Source organism: Tiliqua scincoides, chromosome 7, assembly GCF_035046505.1.
Source record: "Tiliqua scincoides isolate rTilSci1 chromosome 7, rTilSci1.hap2, whole genome shotgun sequence".
NCBI classification, from domain to species: domain Eukaryota; kingdom Metazoa; phylum Chordata; class Lepidosauria; order Squamata; family Scincidae; genus Tiliqua; species Tiliqua scincoides.
This window is the reverse complement of record NC_089827.1, coordinates 26,876,357-26,891,782: the sequence shown is the minus strand read 5'-3', so window position 1 is coordinate 26,891,782 and position 15,426 is coordinate 26,876,357. Positions and strand designations below refer to the sequence as shown.

At 40.7% G+C, this 15,426-nt stretch overlaps 1 protein-coding gene across 2 annotated transcripts in view; it reads left to right on the top strand.

Annotated features, from left to right (window-relative positions):
• Positions 1-15,426, top strand: part of ATXN7L1 (ataxin 7 like 1) — a 99,297-nt gene that overhangs the window by 32,437 nt on the left and 51,434 nt on the right. For both annotated transcript variants that reach the window (XM_066634188.1, XM_066634187.1), the window contains exon 3: positions 4,525-4,629. In XM_066634188.1, coding sequence (XP_066490285.1) covers positions 4,525-4,629 — 105 coding nt within the window. The remainder of the gene's footprint in view (positions 1-4,524; positions 4,630-15,426) is intronic.

The window sequence follows — 15,426 nt, the reverse complement described above, 5'->3', positions numbered from 1 at the left end:
TGGAATTGGCACCCCAAATATACCCAGGAATTGGTGTAACATTTAAGAAAGCAAAATGTGTGTTGGCCTGTGTTATCTGTGCTGTAATTGGTAGCCACTTGATGGTTTACTTTTAGGAATGGCAGTATTTTTATGCAGTTTGCATGATTGGGGGAGAAACATTTGATGCCACTTGCTGCATTGTAGTTACATGAAAAAGAACTGCTTAACTTTCTTGCAAGAGTTATTTTTAGTTTAGAATAGTGCTTAAGACTGGTCCATGGGAAAAATGTAATATGCAAACCAGGTAGTTCTGGCAGTCAGAAATTCCCGCCCCAATTGTAACAGCAGAATAACTGTGATTATCCTAGGAATTGCTGTAAACTATGCCTGAGATTCATCAGTTTCATCCTTTATACTTACCTGTGAAAATACTGCATTCTTAAGAACTATTGGGATTGCTTTCAAGCACAAAACATAGTATGATTCACTGCTTTGGCTAACATGTGATGCCTGCAAATGCTGAATTGGGATGTTATCAGCTAAGCAAATAATAGTGGTGAGTGTGACTGGAGAAGACACTGGTTGAAACTACCAAAATATGAAGTGTTGGATAGACATTTTGGAATTTCACAAGGTTTTGCTAAATTACGACTACAATTGTATGATGTTCTGAACAGTGTGTTCTTCCTTCCTAGGGCCGTGATCTTCTACCCCAAATGAACATCAAAGAGTACAAGGGAAGATATGTAATTCTCAGTAGACATTTAGGTCTGTAGTTGCAAGTGGGCTACTGTGCCTGCTCCTGTATATTAGAAATAACCCTGCACCTTTTAACTTGGCTTGTTGCTCTTGTTCCAGCTGCCCTTAATTCTTGTTTGTCATGTGCCACCTTGATTGGCTCCTGTTTTAGGAGCCGGATAGATTTTACAGTGGCAAGACACTTGGGCACTGTGATAACTTGATGACCTAGATAGGGAAGGAAGATAAATCTTCTTAGAAAAATGTTTACAGCCACAGGATAGGGATGATGATACAGCAATTTGATACTGCCCTCTGTTCTATTGCTTCAGGTACTTGCAATACAAAATGAGGAATTTCAGTTGCTGGTTAGACAGTAGTGTTCTAAGCCTATATAAAACTATGAATGTTGGCCCCCATGTCCTCCTCAGACACCAGTTCCCACCCTTGCAGGATCTTTCAGGCACCCTTGAGAGTAGTTTGCAGGTTGAAAGCCCACAACCTGTTCCTTTCCAGAGAAAATTGTAGAAACTGGTCTTGCTTCACGTACCCCTTATGTGAAGTCGTTTGTTTTTAGCAGGGGAGTTGCATTGTATACTTCCTAGTTGCATAAGTATGCATATTATGCTCTTACATGCAGTCAGTCATGTGTGACATGACTTCCCCCGCCCCTCCGCTAGTTCCTAAATTGTTTTCATAGCTGTCCTGAAAGTCCCAGAAGACGAAAAGGAGGCATGTAAATTGAAAACAAAGAAAGCTGTTTAAGTGCATTTGCTTCGTGTCCTAATTACAGCCAGAATGGTAACCAAGTAACCTGTAATCAGATAGTTTTGTAAAATATGTGCAGTGACATTATTCGTCCATTGTCTTTTAGCACAGACTTTGCAAAGCTTTTTGGTTTGTTTATTTTGTGGTTTGTTTTAATAAATGGCAGCAGTGTTCCTTAAATGACACATTGCTGAGGTTAAATATTGTACCTCTCTGGCCTGAGAAATGCTCTTATGAAAGTTTTGTTACCGTATTAAGTATATTTTGGCAATGTTCTGGTGCATTCCTCTTGTTATGAGTTTGTGTGTAAGTCCTGTCGCCTTCCTGTAGTGCAGCGATCCCCAAACCATGGCCCATGGGCCAGATCTGGCACAGTGCTGCATCACTCCCCCTGTGTGAACAGTGTTTACTATTCCGCCATGCTGCTCACACAAAGCCCCCCAAGTGCTGTATCGGGACACTCTAAGCCAGTGATTTTCAACCTTTTTCATCTCATGGCACACCACCAAGTTACTAAAATGGTCAAGGCACACCACCAGGTTTTTGACAATTGACAAGGCACACCATACTGCCAGTGGGGTGCTCACTTCTCCCATTGGCCCTATTAATAAATGACCTTCCCCCAAATTCCTGTGGCACACCTGTGAACCACTCACGGCACACCAGTGTGCCATGGCACAGTGGTTGAAAATGGCTGCTCTAAGGAGTCACATCTGCCTGGAAATTGAGATGCAAAGCCTGCTGGGGCATTGGGCTATAGATGCAACTGCCTAGAATGTCACATTACAGCCCTCGGGTGGGCTTATTCTGAGTAGTGCAGTGGAACAGTAAGAGCCAGTCCAAACGGGGCCACTTTTTTCATGCATAGCGGTCACAAATTTGGCGACCACTGCTCTAGTGGATCGTCTTAATGCGCAGACTAATATACAGTGGGAATGGATGCAGTTCAGAAAAAGTTAGGTTTGCCTGTGTTCTCTTGTAAACACTAGTATTTTATGTGTGCATTTAAATGCCAAAGTCTCACTATTTTCAGTGGTACATGGGGCATGCACCTTTTTTTTTTAATTGCTCTTTCTTAAATTGACATACAATTTGCTATGCTGTCCTGTATCTCAGTGATATCCTGCATTAAATATCATCTGTTTGTCACCTCCCAAAGGGATAGACCTATTGTATAAAGCTTCAGTTGGCTAAAAATCAACATGTTTGAATGGTGAGATTAAGTACACAAAAACAATAACTAAACACAAGTGGAAAAGCTGTTTTAAAATATATTACTTACATGGAATCATTTTTGTTGATGATTTCCAGTTGCCATAACTGAATCCTTCTGTCTTCATGGTACTCTGTGAAGACATTGCCACAGTCTCTTTTATTTTCTGCCAGCTCTCAGTCTTATGTCCTTTAAACTTGTGTTTGGACCAAATGAGTATTTTTCCTAGTGTTAAGTCCTTGGTGTCTCTTCTTGGTTCATTATCCTGCTTCCGAATTACAATATCCAGATATTTGAATCATCCTTATGGAATCATGGCTCCTTGTGCTTTTTTCAGTAATGTGAGATTTTCTTTTTTCCATCCTTCACTTTAGACTCTTCATTAATAATGACTAAGTAACCCCATCTTTGAGCATCTCTTAGCCCACTAATTAATGTAGCAATAGGAGGTTGATAAACCTAAATGAAACATTTTATGAGAAAGTGCCAAACAATGAGCTGTCTATGTTTAATGGTGTGGGTACTGCCAACGCTCATGTTAGAAATGTCTGACTAATGTCATTTTAAATTAAACAGATTATCTATTTTTAAAACTATGCTTCAGTGCTAATCCTGCATTCCTAAGCATGCTTACTCTGAAGTAAGTCTCATTGAGCTCAGTGGGACTTATCTGTAGTAATTATACAGTACTTAGGATTTTACTCTTTTTTCCCCTTAAACATTCTCCAAGGAACTAATTTTTTTCTTAGAGACCGCATGAAGCCATAAATTTGCAAATACAATATTTAGAAAAACTTTTGTGATATCCCACATAAATATAACAGTTTTTGAAGATTTTGATTGTGGCTCACAGTTGATTTTCTTTTCTTGACACAGAGGGTTGGGAGTGTAACAATCTACTCATTTTCTGCTAATTTCCAGTTAGGTCAGAAGTTTTCTTTATGGATAGGAAATGTCATGCTGATAACGTAGGCCTCCCAAAACAAAAACTTCTTTTAGTTGCCAAGGATGTTTGAATGAATTTGGGATATTTTGGGATGCTGAATCCAAAAATTGCATCAGTTTTGCCTGATTTGCTCTAGTTTTGGTGATATGGCATAGCCTCCTTATATGCTGATTCAAGCAGCTTCCTTGTGAGGAAGCCGATACTATGATTTTCTCACAAGGGAGCTGCTTGAATTGGAGTATAAGGTGACTATGCCATACCCCCAAAGCTCGAGCCAGTTGGACAAAACAGATGCCATTTTTGGATTCAGCACTCCAAATACACCCAAGAACAGGTATAACTTTAAAAACAGCAAAATGTGTGTAGGCCTGTGTAATTGCTGCTCCTTGCCTCTTGCTCAGAAAACTTAATGAGAAAAATGGGAACGGTTTCCCAGGAACTTATGTGCATGAAAACAAAGAGGCTCATTCAGTGGACTTTGCTCAGGATGTCTACCTGACAGTTTTTGCTGGTTGAGGACATTCAACCAATATTTAAGATTTTCTTTTTTCCCTAATCAAGACAGGTCTGGATTTGCTCTGTCCTCTCCTTCCCCCCACCTTTTTTCCCTTTCCACCTTACTGCTAGTTTCTGGCAATTTAAAAATTCTCAGTCAAATTTTAAATAAATATAACTTGAAGTAATTATGGAAATTACAGTTGGGGGAAGGGATTTGTGGACATTGGAGTTGGAAACTGCATATTCCAAAGACTTGTTGTGTTGTACTAACTCTTAATAGCATTTTTCTTTTGTGTATTTTAAAAATACAGCAGTATTTTAACATTTTGTAAGGACAACTTCTAATACTTGTATATATATATTTTTAACTTTCCCACAGATATGCACTTATTTGGCCATTATCCAGCTCATGATGATTTCTATCTAGTAGTGTGCAATATCTGCAATCAGGTAGTCAAGCCACAGGTTTTCCAGTCACACTGCGGTAAGTGAAAACTTTTGTTCCTGGATTATGGCTTGGTGTACATATCCTACAAGTATAGGTGCATTACTAGTAACTTTTTTTAAAGCTGAACTTCTCATCATAAAACATTTTGGAACGAATGCACCTACTAAGACTAGACCTGAATCTCTTTAAAAGCCTTTTCCAATGGCAGTGTCTTAGAGTGGTGGGGTGGAAAATATGCATACAGTGTACATCAGTTCACTTCTGGAGGGAGCCCAGCATATTTTCTTTGAACAAATGATGCTACCTTATTCTGAGTCAGAGTATTGGTCCATCTACATCACCATTGTCTACACAGACTGGCAACAGGTCTCCAGGGTTTCCTAACGCTACCAGGGGATGCCAGGGGTTGAACCTGGGACCTTCTGCATGCAGAGCAACTGCTAATGGCAAAACTATGCTATTAAGCAAGTGATTCCCAAACTCTCTCCTAGTTTGGGAACTGGGGTGAGTGCAGAAGAGGGGAGAAGGCAGCAGTGTGATTGCTATGATCGCATAGCTGCCAGGGCTAAAAGGGGAGTTTTGTGACTTACCTAAGGCAGCACTGGCTTCCAGGGGGAGTGGAGAGCCCTGCAGATGCCTCCAAAAAGCTCAAAAAAGCCATCATGATGCACTTATGGTTTTGCAATTGCAAAGACCTGGAGGCCAGTGCTGCCTTAAGGTAAGTCTCCAAACCCCCCTTTTGGCCCCAGCAGCAATGTGATCATGGTAGTTGTATTGCTTCACTTGCTCTTGACCTGTCCCATAAGGGAGCAGAATAAAGGGCTTCCCTGAGTGGAAGCTCTGTGCTAAGCTATTAAGCTATTGTTGTCTGAAACAGAATTCAGATGGCACATTTGCTTCTACCAATTAATGTAGGGCACAATCACTGGGAAGTGATCCCTGTGCAATCCATATTAAAACAAGGGGAGGTGTTCCATGAATCAGAGCTGCCTATTTTTCATTCTACCACATTTCAGGACCAACTGGATTGTTTGCTTGTTTTAAGCCATTTCTACCCACTGTTGCATTTATGCAACAGGGATCAAATGTGAACACCTTTGGGCTGGCCAGAAATTGATTAATATCTTTCTAAACTCTTTCTGCCCTGTAATTTATAATAACTTTCTGCCCAACGACAACCATTCAAGTTAGCTGTCAGAAAGACACACAAAAAAACTACACCCCAACCTAATGCTACTTCATCCTTGGATATCTACACACAGCTGTAATGTTTGCACAAAGACTATGCATGTAAAATCCAACACATGTAGGCCTAAACAACGCAACTCATACCCTATATACAGTCTAAAAATTGACTAAAGTCAGCACACTGATTTTATGTGTGATTGTTGTTTCAAAATACAGGCATCTAGTAGCCATGGTGATATCATAAGTGGACACAGTCCTGCTCCTGTCACTGTGTGTAGCCTGTACTTGGCATAAAGATTATCCATGCTAAGTGAATAGCACCCCAAATCCATCTCACTTTGCTTCATGGCAAGTGTCATTTTGTTTCTTGCAATCTCCATGTGTTGGAGATTACTTCACACTGGCATTCCTGGAAGAGGGCAAAAATGCTAAGTTTTGTAGGGTCATGGTGTAAAGTGACCCCTCACCTGCAAAGCCAGTCTGGCTCTGCAGATGAGGGGGAGGCACTGCTTTACATCATAGTTCACACCCTTGCAGAACTTAACATTTTGCCCCCCCTCCAGGAATGCCAGTGTTATTTCATATGATGACATCTGCCAGTACGTGCCCCAAGAGGCCCATATTGGCCCTATACTTATGGCCTATCTGTTCATATGACAGTCCTTTAACTCCGTTAACTTCTCAGAGATGGTACCTGCTATTTTCAGTACTTGCTTAACCAACTTTTTCCTGTACTTTAGCACAGAATCATCAAATTAGAACTACAGAAAGTTATCTGGATGCTCTCTTACTTGGCAGTGAGTTGCCTTTCAGTTTAGAATTTACTTTCAAATAACATGTATACAATCAGGAAAATTGATTTTGATGTACCTTTGGTGACAAGTATATTGAGCTGGAATGAAATTGTCCTGATCAGTAAGCCTAGCCACAACTCTTTTTCTTAATTTGTATTAAGGGTAACCTGGTGTGAGTTGTACTAACTCAACAAAATATTTTATTTAAATACTAGAGTTTATGCTGGCTGTGTGGGTGGTGATTTTCTTTTTAAAGTTATTTGCCTTGTGTATATTCCCCTCGAAATGTATATCCACAATAATTGAAGATAAACTGACTGCAATTTCCAGACCTGTAAATATTCAATTTGATTTTCACTTTGCATTTTTTACTGCTGCATATCCCATCACTGTATTATAAATTGCCTTTATTCTTCTGAGTGGCCCGTTTGGAGGCAGGCTGTGCAGCATGGCCTTTCCCAGTTTGAAGAGACACTTGGCCAACAGACTGAGGCCCATAGCCAGGGAGACAGACCAGGGACAGATTGCACTTGCTCCCAGTGTGGAAGGGATTGTCACTCCCGAATCAGCCTTTTCAGCCACACTAGACGCTGTTCCAGAACCACCCTTCAGAGCGCGATACCATAGTCTTCCAAGACTGAAGGTTACCAACAACTTATTCAAGTGGCAAGTCTGTGTTGATCTTGGGATCTAATGAGCTAAAAGGCTTAACCATATCAACACTGTTCCTACTGTTTTGAATTGTCAGTCTTTCACCTGTGGATCAGCAAAATACTTTGGGGCCATTCATCCCCTTATGATTGTTTCCAATTTGGGTGGCAAATAGTTTCAGTCATGCTGCCAAGTAGTTTATTCTTTTCTTTCTATTTCAGTATGTGAAATCAAAGGAAAGATGTTGCAGTTCAGCTAGGATGTACTTCTTGTGAACTTCTGCTCATGGGTCCCTTGGCTCTTTCAGTGCAACAAAACTTGTTTTTAGAAGGTGACTGCAAGAGTCAAAAGCAATTACTGCTGAAGGACAATACTGTATTAGGTTTTACTGTGCAGTCGAAATGGATTTCTCATCTAGTAGTCCTGTCAGTCCTATGTGCAACAATTTAGGAAAAGTTTAAGAACAAATATATTTTCACAACTGGAATCTGCTACGCATACTGGAGGGAAATGGTGAAAAGTGACCTTTTAAAGCTAATTTTTAAAAGAAAATTACCTGTGAGGAGAATTTGCAATGTTTTCTCTAGAACATTATGTGCCAGAGTAGGGTATATCTGACTTTTGCTTGATAGTGTGGTAAAAATAAGCATAGTTCAGCAATGAAGTTCGTTGAGCTGCATTAAGGAAAGCACCTGCTTTAAGGAATGCATCTTGAGCTGCATTAAGGAAAGCACTCAATCATACTCAAATCCCTAACAAAAAAAGCAAAAAAAATGTAGACACCAAGGTCCAATGATGTTCAGGTTCAGGCAAGAATTGTGTGGAGAGTTAGGACTTTACTTGGCATTTGGCCATAGTACCTGCTTTGGTGGGTTCAAACTGCAGTTAACAATGCAGTTTGTCTTTCTGAGAAACTCCTGAAGTGAAAATAGCAAATTAAACTCTTGCTGCATTCATATTTGTTTTTTCTTCCCTGTTTTGTACCTCTGCTTGAATGATTAAATAAGATTCTAGCATGCATCGTCACAGGGTAATTTAGTATTCATTATCTAAGAGTGAAAACACATAGTACTCTAGAAGTTGCATTCGTCCTTCCATCTTTCCTTGTTTCCATAAAATAGCAGTGGTGTGGAGCCTCAGTCAACATCAAGGCTTTGAATCCCTTGTGGTCCTGATGAATAGCTCCCCTCTCCAACACTGCTATAAGCCCAGTGGTGTGAAGAACCTCTACTGGAGCCAATCAAAGCTTCTCTTGCAGGGCTTATCACATTAGGGTGTGGTGGACTCCATGGGGACGGTACAGAGGGAAAGGGTTAAATTTCTTCATCACACATCTTTGCAGTTCCTAATGCTGATCAGACTCCAGCTACTATTTTAGTATTGTTATAAAAGATTAAAGGATTAGTAATCATTCTAGTGTATGTTATCATTAGACTGAAGAATGGCCAACCTCTATCTTGCAGACACTAATCTGGAGGCTGGAACAATCTGACCCTACACTGGATGGTCACACTCTGTGATTGGAATCACCCAGCAATATGTACAGTTATGGAGCACTTGGGTTTGAATTGTGTAAAGTCGACAGTGGGAAGGACTGAGAAACAAATATGACTTTTGAAAGATATCTTCAAGACTTATTGGCAGTGGTACTTGCCTTTACAGATTACACATGAAGACGCAGCATTTCTGTGGAATGGACTAGGAAAATCGCTACTGCTTTCTCTTACAACTTTTCCTTACTTATTGATTCTCACGTCTCCATGCACAGGGGATCTGTTTGGAAGGACTATTCCTAAGGTTTACAAATTCATAATGGCTCTGGGGAATTTTCTTGCTGCTGTGGCCAGAGATTTTTCCGAGGCTTTAATCGACCTCTGGAATGGGGGAGCAACCAAGGCCATCAACACTATTGTTCCTAGAAACCTGCTACCCTGTTCTAGAATCAAGCGTGCCCCCTGGTTTTCTGGGCTGCTTGCAATTAAGCAACTAGATAGTCATTGGAATTTGTTGCCACAGCTAGCTTAGATGGCTTTAAAAAGAGAATTGGATGAAGTCATGGATGACCAGTCTAGCAGTGGCTGCTAGTTATGATGGCTATGTGCTACCTCGAGTATCAATGATACCTCCAAACACCTATTGTTGGGAAGCAGTACTGGGAAGGAAGTTTGCCTTTTATTCTTGCTTGGGGGCTTTCAGAGGCAGTTTGTGAGCCACTGTGGGAAACAGGATTCTGGACTAGATGGACCTTTTGACCTGATCCAGCAAGGCTTTTCTTAGATTCTTCTCTTTTCCCTCAATATATCTAAGAAGACTTGTGATGAGTCTGATAGAGCACAGACTAGGCTCCATTCTGGGGCCTAGTCCATAACAGTGTGGCAGTGAAGATGCAAAAGCATGCAAAACCTAAATAAACAGAAATCAAATTAAAATCTGTGTAAGAATGTTGACAAATGTCATGGGAGGTTGGATGAAATTGAATAAAAGAGGAAAGCATGTGGATGAAATTTGAAATGTGGTTATAATTGAAAATGGATGAAAGTCAAGGTATTGCTATATTGACAGTAATTTCCTTCTCAACTGCATGACCAGGATATGGCTTGGGGCACTGACTTGCCCCAAAGAAGGTGTTCTGGTCTTTCCTGGAGGGCACATTCCAGAAGGTGTATTGGAAGGCTTTTATTTGATGTCATGGTTTTTGGCTTATAGTGTCATGCAAGGATTAGTTCTGTCCCCTCTGTTTAACACTTTCATGAAACTGCTGTTAGAGGTCATTGCTATGCAGATAATGTCCAACTTTATACCTTCATGACATCTGGTGCTGGGGAAGGAGGGCTGTGAATGTTATGAATCATTGTTTGAAATTGGTCATGGGGTGAATCAGAGCAAATATATTGAAATTAAAGCTGGACAAGGAAGAGGTACTACAGTCAACAAAACCTTTATTAGGCATAAACATTTGATAGGTGAGAACTCTGTACAGAAATTTTAGAGAGTATAAACCTAAATAGTACACAAATATATGTATAAGTGCACACCTATGTGTACACACAGACACAACGTACATTACATTTTACAAACAAACATGAATTATTTAAAAAACAGAAACAATCAGTTACTCTGCGGATCTTGCCAGTATGTAGCCTACTCAGTGATTACGGTACAGAAAGCTTGACTCGATTCAGAATACTCAAATTTAGGAACTGTGCGACTGAGAGGGTTGTATGTTCTACATCGCCTGCTAGAAGGAATTGAATTATATCTTTCTCAGAATGCCCTGTTTTGGGATGGAGGAAGGGAGAGAGAAATTGCTGCCTTAGTACTTGATATCTGGGACAGTGCAACATGATGTGTGTGGATGATTCTACTTTGCCTAAATTGCAGCTACATAAACGATCTTCCCTGGAGGCGTTTCTAAATCTGCCATGCAAGTCATTAGAGGGGGTCACATTACAGCGTGCCAAGGTAAAAGCCCTTCTCTCCAGGGGGTGTATTAGGAGGGACAGATAATTTGGTTGTTGACCACTTGTGATTTTAAGTTGAAAATTCAGAGGGGAACATTTTTTCTGTGCTGCGCCTAGAATCTCTTGCCTTTCTATATCAAATAGTCTGGTTTTCACAAGTCTGATGGTAACCTCAGGAGAAGGAGCTCCTTGTAGATCGACCTCAAGGCCCATCTGTTGAGTTTTTTTATAGAATAGTACTAGGCAAGGGGATAACGTTGAATCAGTCAGCAGCCCCTTTAGCAGCAAGTCGTGATCAGCCCTAAAAAAGACTTTGGCCCAGTATTTTAAAAAACTGGACCATGCATGTAACTCTAGCCTGTGTTGACCTGATTCCAGGCAGAGTGCCGCATAGGGAACGCAATGCGGTAAGCCGAGAATTTTGTAAAGAAATTTAGATTGGACCCTTTCAATTGTGTTATTTAATGCTGGCATCCATACTGGGATGCCATATAAAATTTGTGGTATAACTTTAGCATTAAAGGCTTGCAGCTGGTACAAACCAGTTGCCCCAGGAGAAGAAAAAGCGAGTTATGGCTTGAACCACTGGTTTAGACAAATTAATTGCAATTGATCGATGAGAGGACCAGGAATGCTTGTAATGAAATCGAAGACCAAGGTACTGGAATTCCTTGACCTGCTGTATTAATTTTCCACTGAAAAGCCAAGATTGTGGTTTCCAAATTTTAGACTTTTCATAATTTAACTGCAAAGAGTTTGTTGTAAAATATTCAGTGCAGGCTTTGACCAGTCTCCATAAGCCTATTTTTGTACGTGAGATCAGAGCCATGTCGTCAGCATATAAAAGTAAAGGGACATCCACCGATCCCAGTTTGGGGCAATGCGAGTCAAGCTTTGTTAAGAAGAGGTACTATTAGTTGGAGAACCTGCAACTCAAGTGTTGGATTGTCCATTTAGAACAGATTACACTGCACTCCCCTTGGAAGATCATTTTTTACGGTTTAGGGGTGCCTCTGGTCCCAGCAATGTTCATGAATGTCCACAGTGGCAGCCGAATCCCAGAGCACCTTTGTCAACTTAGGTTGCAGTCAAACTTGACTATGGTCATCTATGCACTGATTACTTCAAGACTGAATTACTATGTTTTCCAAGGGGCTACCCTAGAAGACCATTGGCAAACTTCAGCTAGTGCAGAATGCTGCTGCGGGAGTTTGACTGGTGCTATGAGGTTTGACCAAGTCACTGTGCTGTTGTGTCAGCTGCACAGACTGCTGGTCTGTTTCCAGACACCACTTAGAGTGGTGGTTATTACCCTGAGCAACCCGGTCTAATGTAACTGAAGGACCATGTCTTCACTTGTGAAATGGCCCATTTCCTGAAGTCAGCATGGGAGATCTTCCTGCAGTGCTTCCATCATTGGCTAGTGGAAACACTGGAGAACACAGAGAACATGCATTGGGGTGGCATCCCACATGCAGTACTCCCTTCCTCTAGAGCAGGGTTGCCCAAACCCTGGCCCGGGGCCCACTTGCAGCCCTCAGGGACTCGCAATCCAACCCATGGGGAGCCCCCAATCTCCAATGAGCCTCTGGCCCCCCAGAGACTTGCTGGAGCCTGTGCTGGCCCAATGCAATTGCCCTCAGTGTGAGGGCGACTATTCAACCTCTCATGTGGGCTGAGGGCTCCCTCCACTGCTTGCTGTTTCATGTCTGTGATGCAGCAGCGGCAGTGAAGGAAAGGTTAGTCTTGCTTTGTGCAAGGCCTTTTATAGGCCTTGAGTTATTGCAAGACCTTCATTCATTCATTCAAGTGCCATCTTTAATATATTTATTTATGTAAACTTATTCACATTTGAAATGTAAATTTTTTTCCTAGCCCCGGACAGAGTGTCAGAGAGATGATGTGGCCCTCCTGCCAAAAAGTTTGGACACCTCTGCTCTAGAGAGCATTAACTGGCTCCCTTTCTTTATTTTGGCAGCAGCTAAAGATTCATTTTTTATTTTTAGCATTTGGAAACTTAACATTAATTTTGTTATAACGAAGCCAATATATGTGTTCTCTGCCACCACTTTAGTGTTATGTTGTGGTTTTTTTGTGCTGTGTTTTACTTTTTATATTTAGTTGGTCTTTGGTTTTTTTAATATTTTCAGTTTACTGTAAGGAACCTTGAACATCTCCCTGTGGGATGGAAAAGGCAGAGAACAAATGCTTTAAATAAATAGATACAAGTGAAATGGGATTTTTTGAATTCTTTAATAAGCCTTGCGTAAAAGTTCACCAGGATACCAGGTAAAGTTGTGGTGTTGTGGAGCAGAGGAGCAGATCAGGACCATGGGCCGACTGTCCCCATTTTGCCTATGCCCCCTCTCAAAATGGTTGATTCACTGTATGCATCACTAACACTGTCATGAAAATGGTGAATTGTTATCTTGGTTACATATGAAATGGATTTTAAAAACTGTTGTCTGAAAATGGAGAGTTTAAAACCAATCCTAATTTAAATACAAAAGTTACATGTGTAAGTGCATGCCTATCTGCATATGTATCTTCCCTACTAATCCCTACTGCATCTCCATTTGATTTCCTTCTTCTGATGTAGCAGGGCTCTCTAAACAGGGCCCACAGGCCAGATCCAGGGTTTGGGAAAAGCCCTCCCCCCGAGTGGTGCTTACCATTCTGCTGCATTGCTTTCTTTCAAGCTGATCTGGGCACAGGGGCACTCCGGGCAGTCGTGTCTGCTCGGGCATCCTGCTGCATAGCCTTCTGGGACTCTGAGCAATAGACACAACTACTGAGAGTGTCCCTGTGCCCAAATCAACTTAAAAGAAATGTCAGGATGAAGATGGCTTTTTTGGAGACCACTGTGATAAAACCAATTGTGATTAGCAGCTTTGTGTCCAAAAGTAGTGAAGAGATTTAGGGCCCAATCCTATCCAACTTTCCAGTGCAGATGCAACTGCGGTGTAGCCCCAAAGTAAGAGAGCAAACATTTCCTTACCTTAAGAAGGTGTCTTTGACTGCCTCCCCACCACAGAATGCAGAACACACCATGTTGGCTTGGCTGTATCAACACCAGAAAGTTGAATAGGATTGGACTATAAGATAACTTTTGTTTAACAGCTTGCTTCTTCTGGATGCAGTCTTTGAAGTCTTTAACTGCGGAACCAGTAATCAACTATTTTGTTTGTTTTCAGTATCTGATCACTTCATATTAGAAAAGTTAGGTAAGAATAACTACCTTGACTGCTTTAGATAATAGCCACCTCTTTCCTTAAAGTCAGAGTTACTAATGGACAGTTGGCAATAAACTTATTTGGCCAGATTACTTCTTGTCAAAGAATTTGGGCTTCTTTCCACCACCTGTAAAAGAGACCTCATTCAGCATATGATTTCATGGTCCTTTTTAGAAGACTGTTCATGATGATGGTTTATATACAGTTTTTTCCAAATAAAATCTGCACAAAACGGGTTTACATTAAAGCATAGAACACAGCAGAAGTAGACAAACCAAACAATACCAGACCATCATGACAGTTAAAATTAGTGTATCAGCTAAAAGTCTGGACAGCAACAAAAGTCATGTCCACAATGAAAACATTCGATTTAAATTCATTAAAAGACAAGTGGACAATTGTGTTCATATGGGTACATAAAGGTGAGCAGTGTGGGGTCTGATGGACCTCTTCAGACACACTATAGGCTCAGTGGCACCTCTGAAAGGTCTTGTCTGATCACTGACAACTGAACTTGCACCAATGACCAGAGATTTGGACCTAAGAAGATGACCTTAGGACCCAGCTAGGTTCCTATGGGCAGTGGCCTTTCAGGTAGCATGACCCGGAATGTACAAGACTTTAAGGAGCAAACACCTTGAATTGGATCTGGAAGCAAGCTATTAGAAAGTATAATCTGATACTTGGATATTAATTCTTTGATCCTAAAGATATCTACTTCAGACATTCTGTCAAATAGATGAGTTTAGGGATTGGAATGTAAATAATGGAGTTTGAATTTCTTCCCCATTGAGAAATATTCTAAGGACACACTGTCAGTGTGCTTCAAACTAGGAGCTCTTATGCAGGAATGGATGTGTTCTTTTTTTAATAGACATCTGCTGGCACTTGCATTGCAATTGAAGGTGTTAGTGTGCTATCTTGTAATATATGTTGTGTGTTTTAAAGTGATTATAGTTCGATGGCCTTTGATGTCTAGTGGCTGCTAGAATTCACTGGAGTTGAATTCACTGGAGTAGAAACACCCACTGACTGGGTGAGGCTGAAGGAAATTGTCTTGAATGTACGTATGAATGAGCAACTGCAAATTTTAAAAAAAAAACCCTCTGGGATGGGAAGCAGTGTTCAGATTTTAGATACAAGAATTATTTCATAGGCACCTGTATCCAAAAAAGGGTAAATATCAAGACACTGGAAGTCATTTCCAAGTTCATTGGCCTTCTCTTTGTGATAGATGCATGTTGTCATTTTTGTGTGTTTTCAGACAATGGAAATTAATTTTAAGAACAGAAGAGTTCTTTGATTAAAACTGAAGGGTCCTCCTTCTGGGGCTGTTCCACAATTTTTTTTTCAAAAAATGACCCTGTAGAACAGCCTAACAACTTCAAAATTTCTACTGAACTGTGTAGTTACATGAGGTCTTGCTGCGGTATAGATTCTTCCAAAACAATTTTACTTTTCTTTATTGAACAGTTCTCCAAAATTATTCATTCAGATTACTTCTAA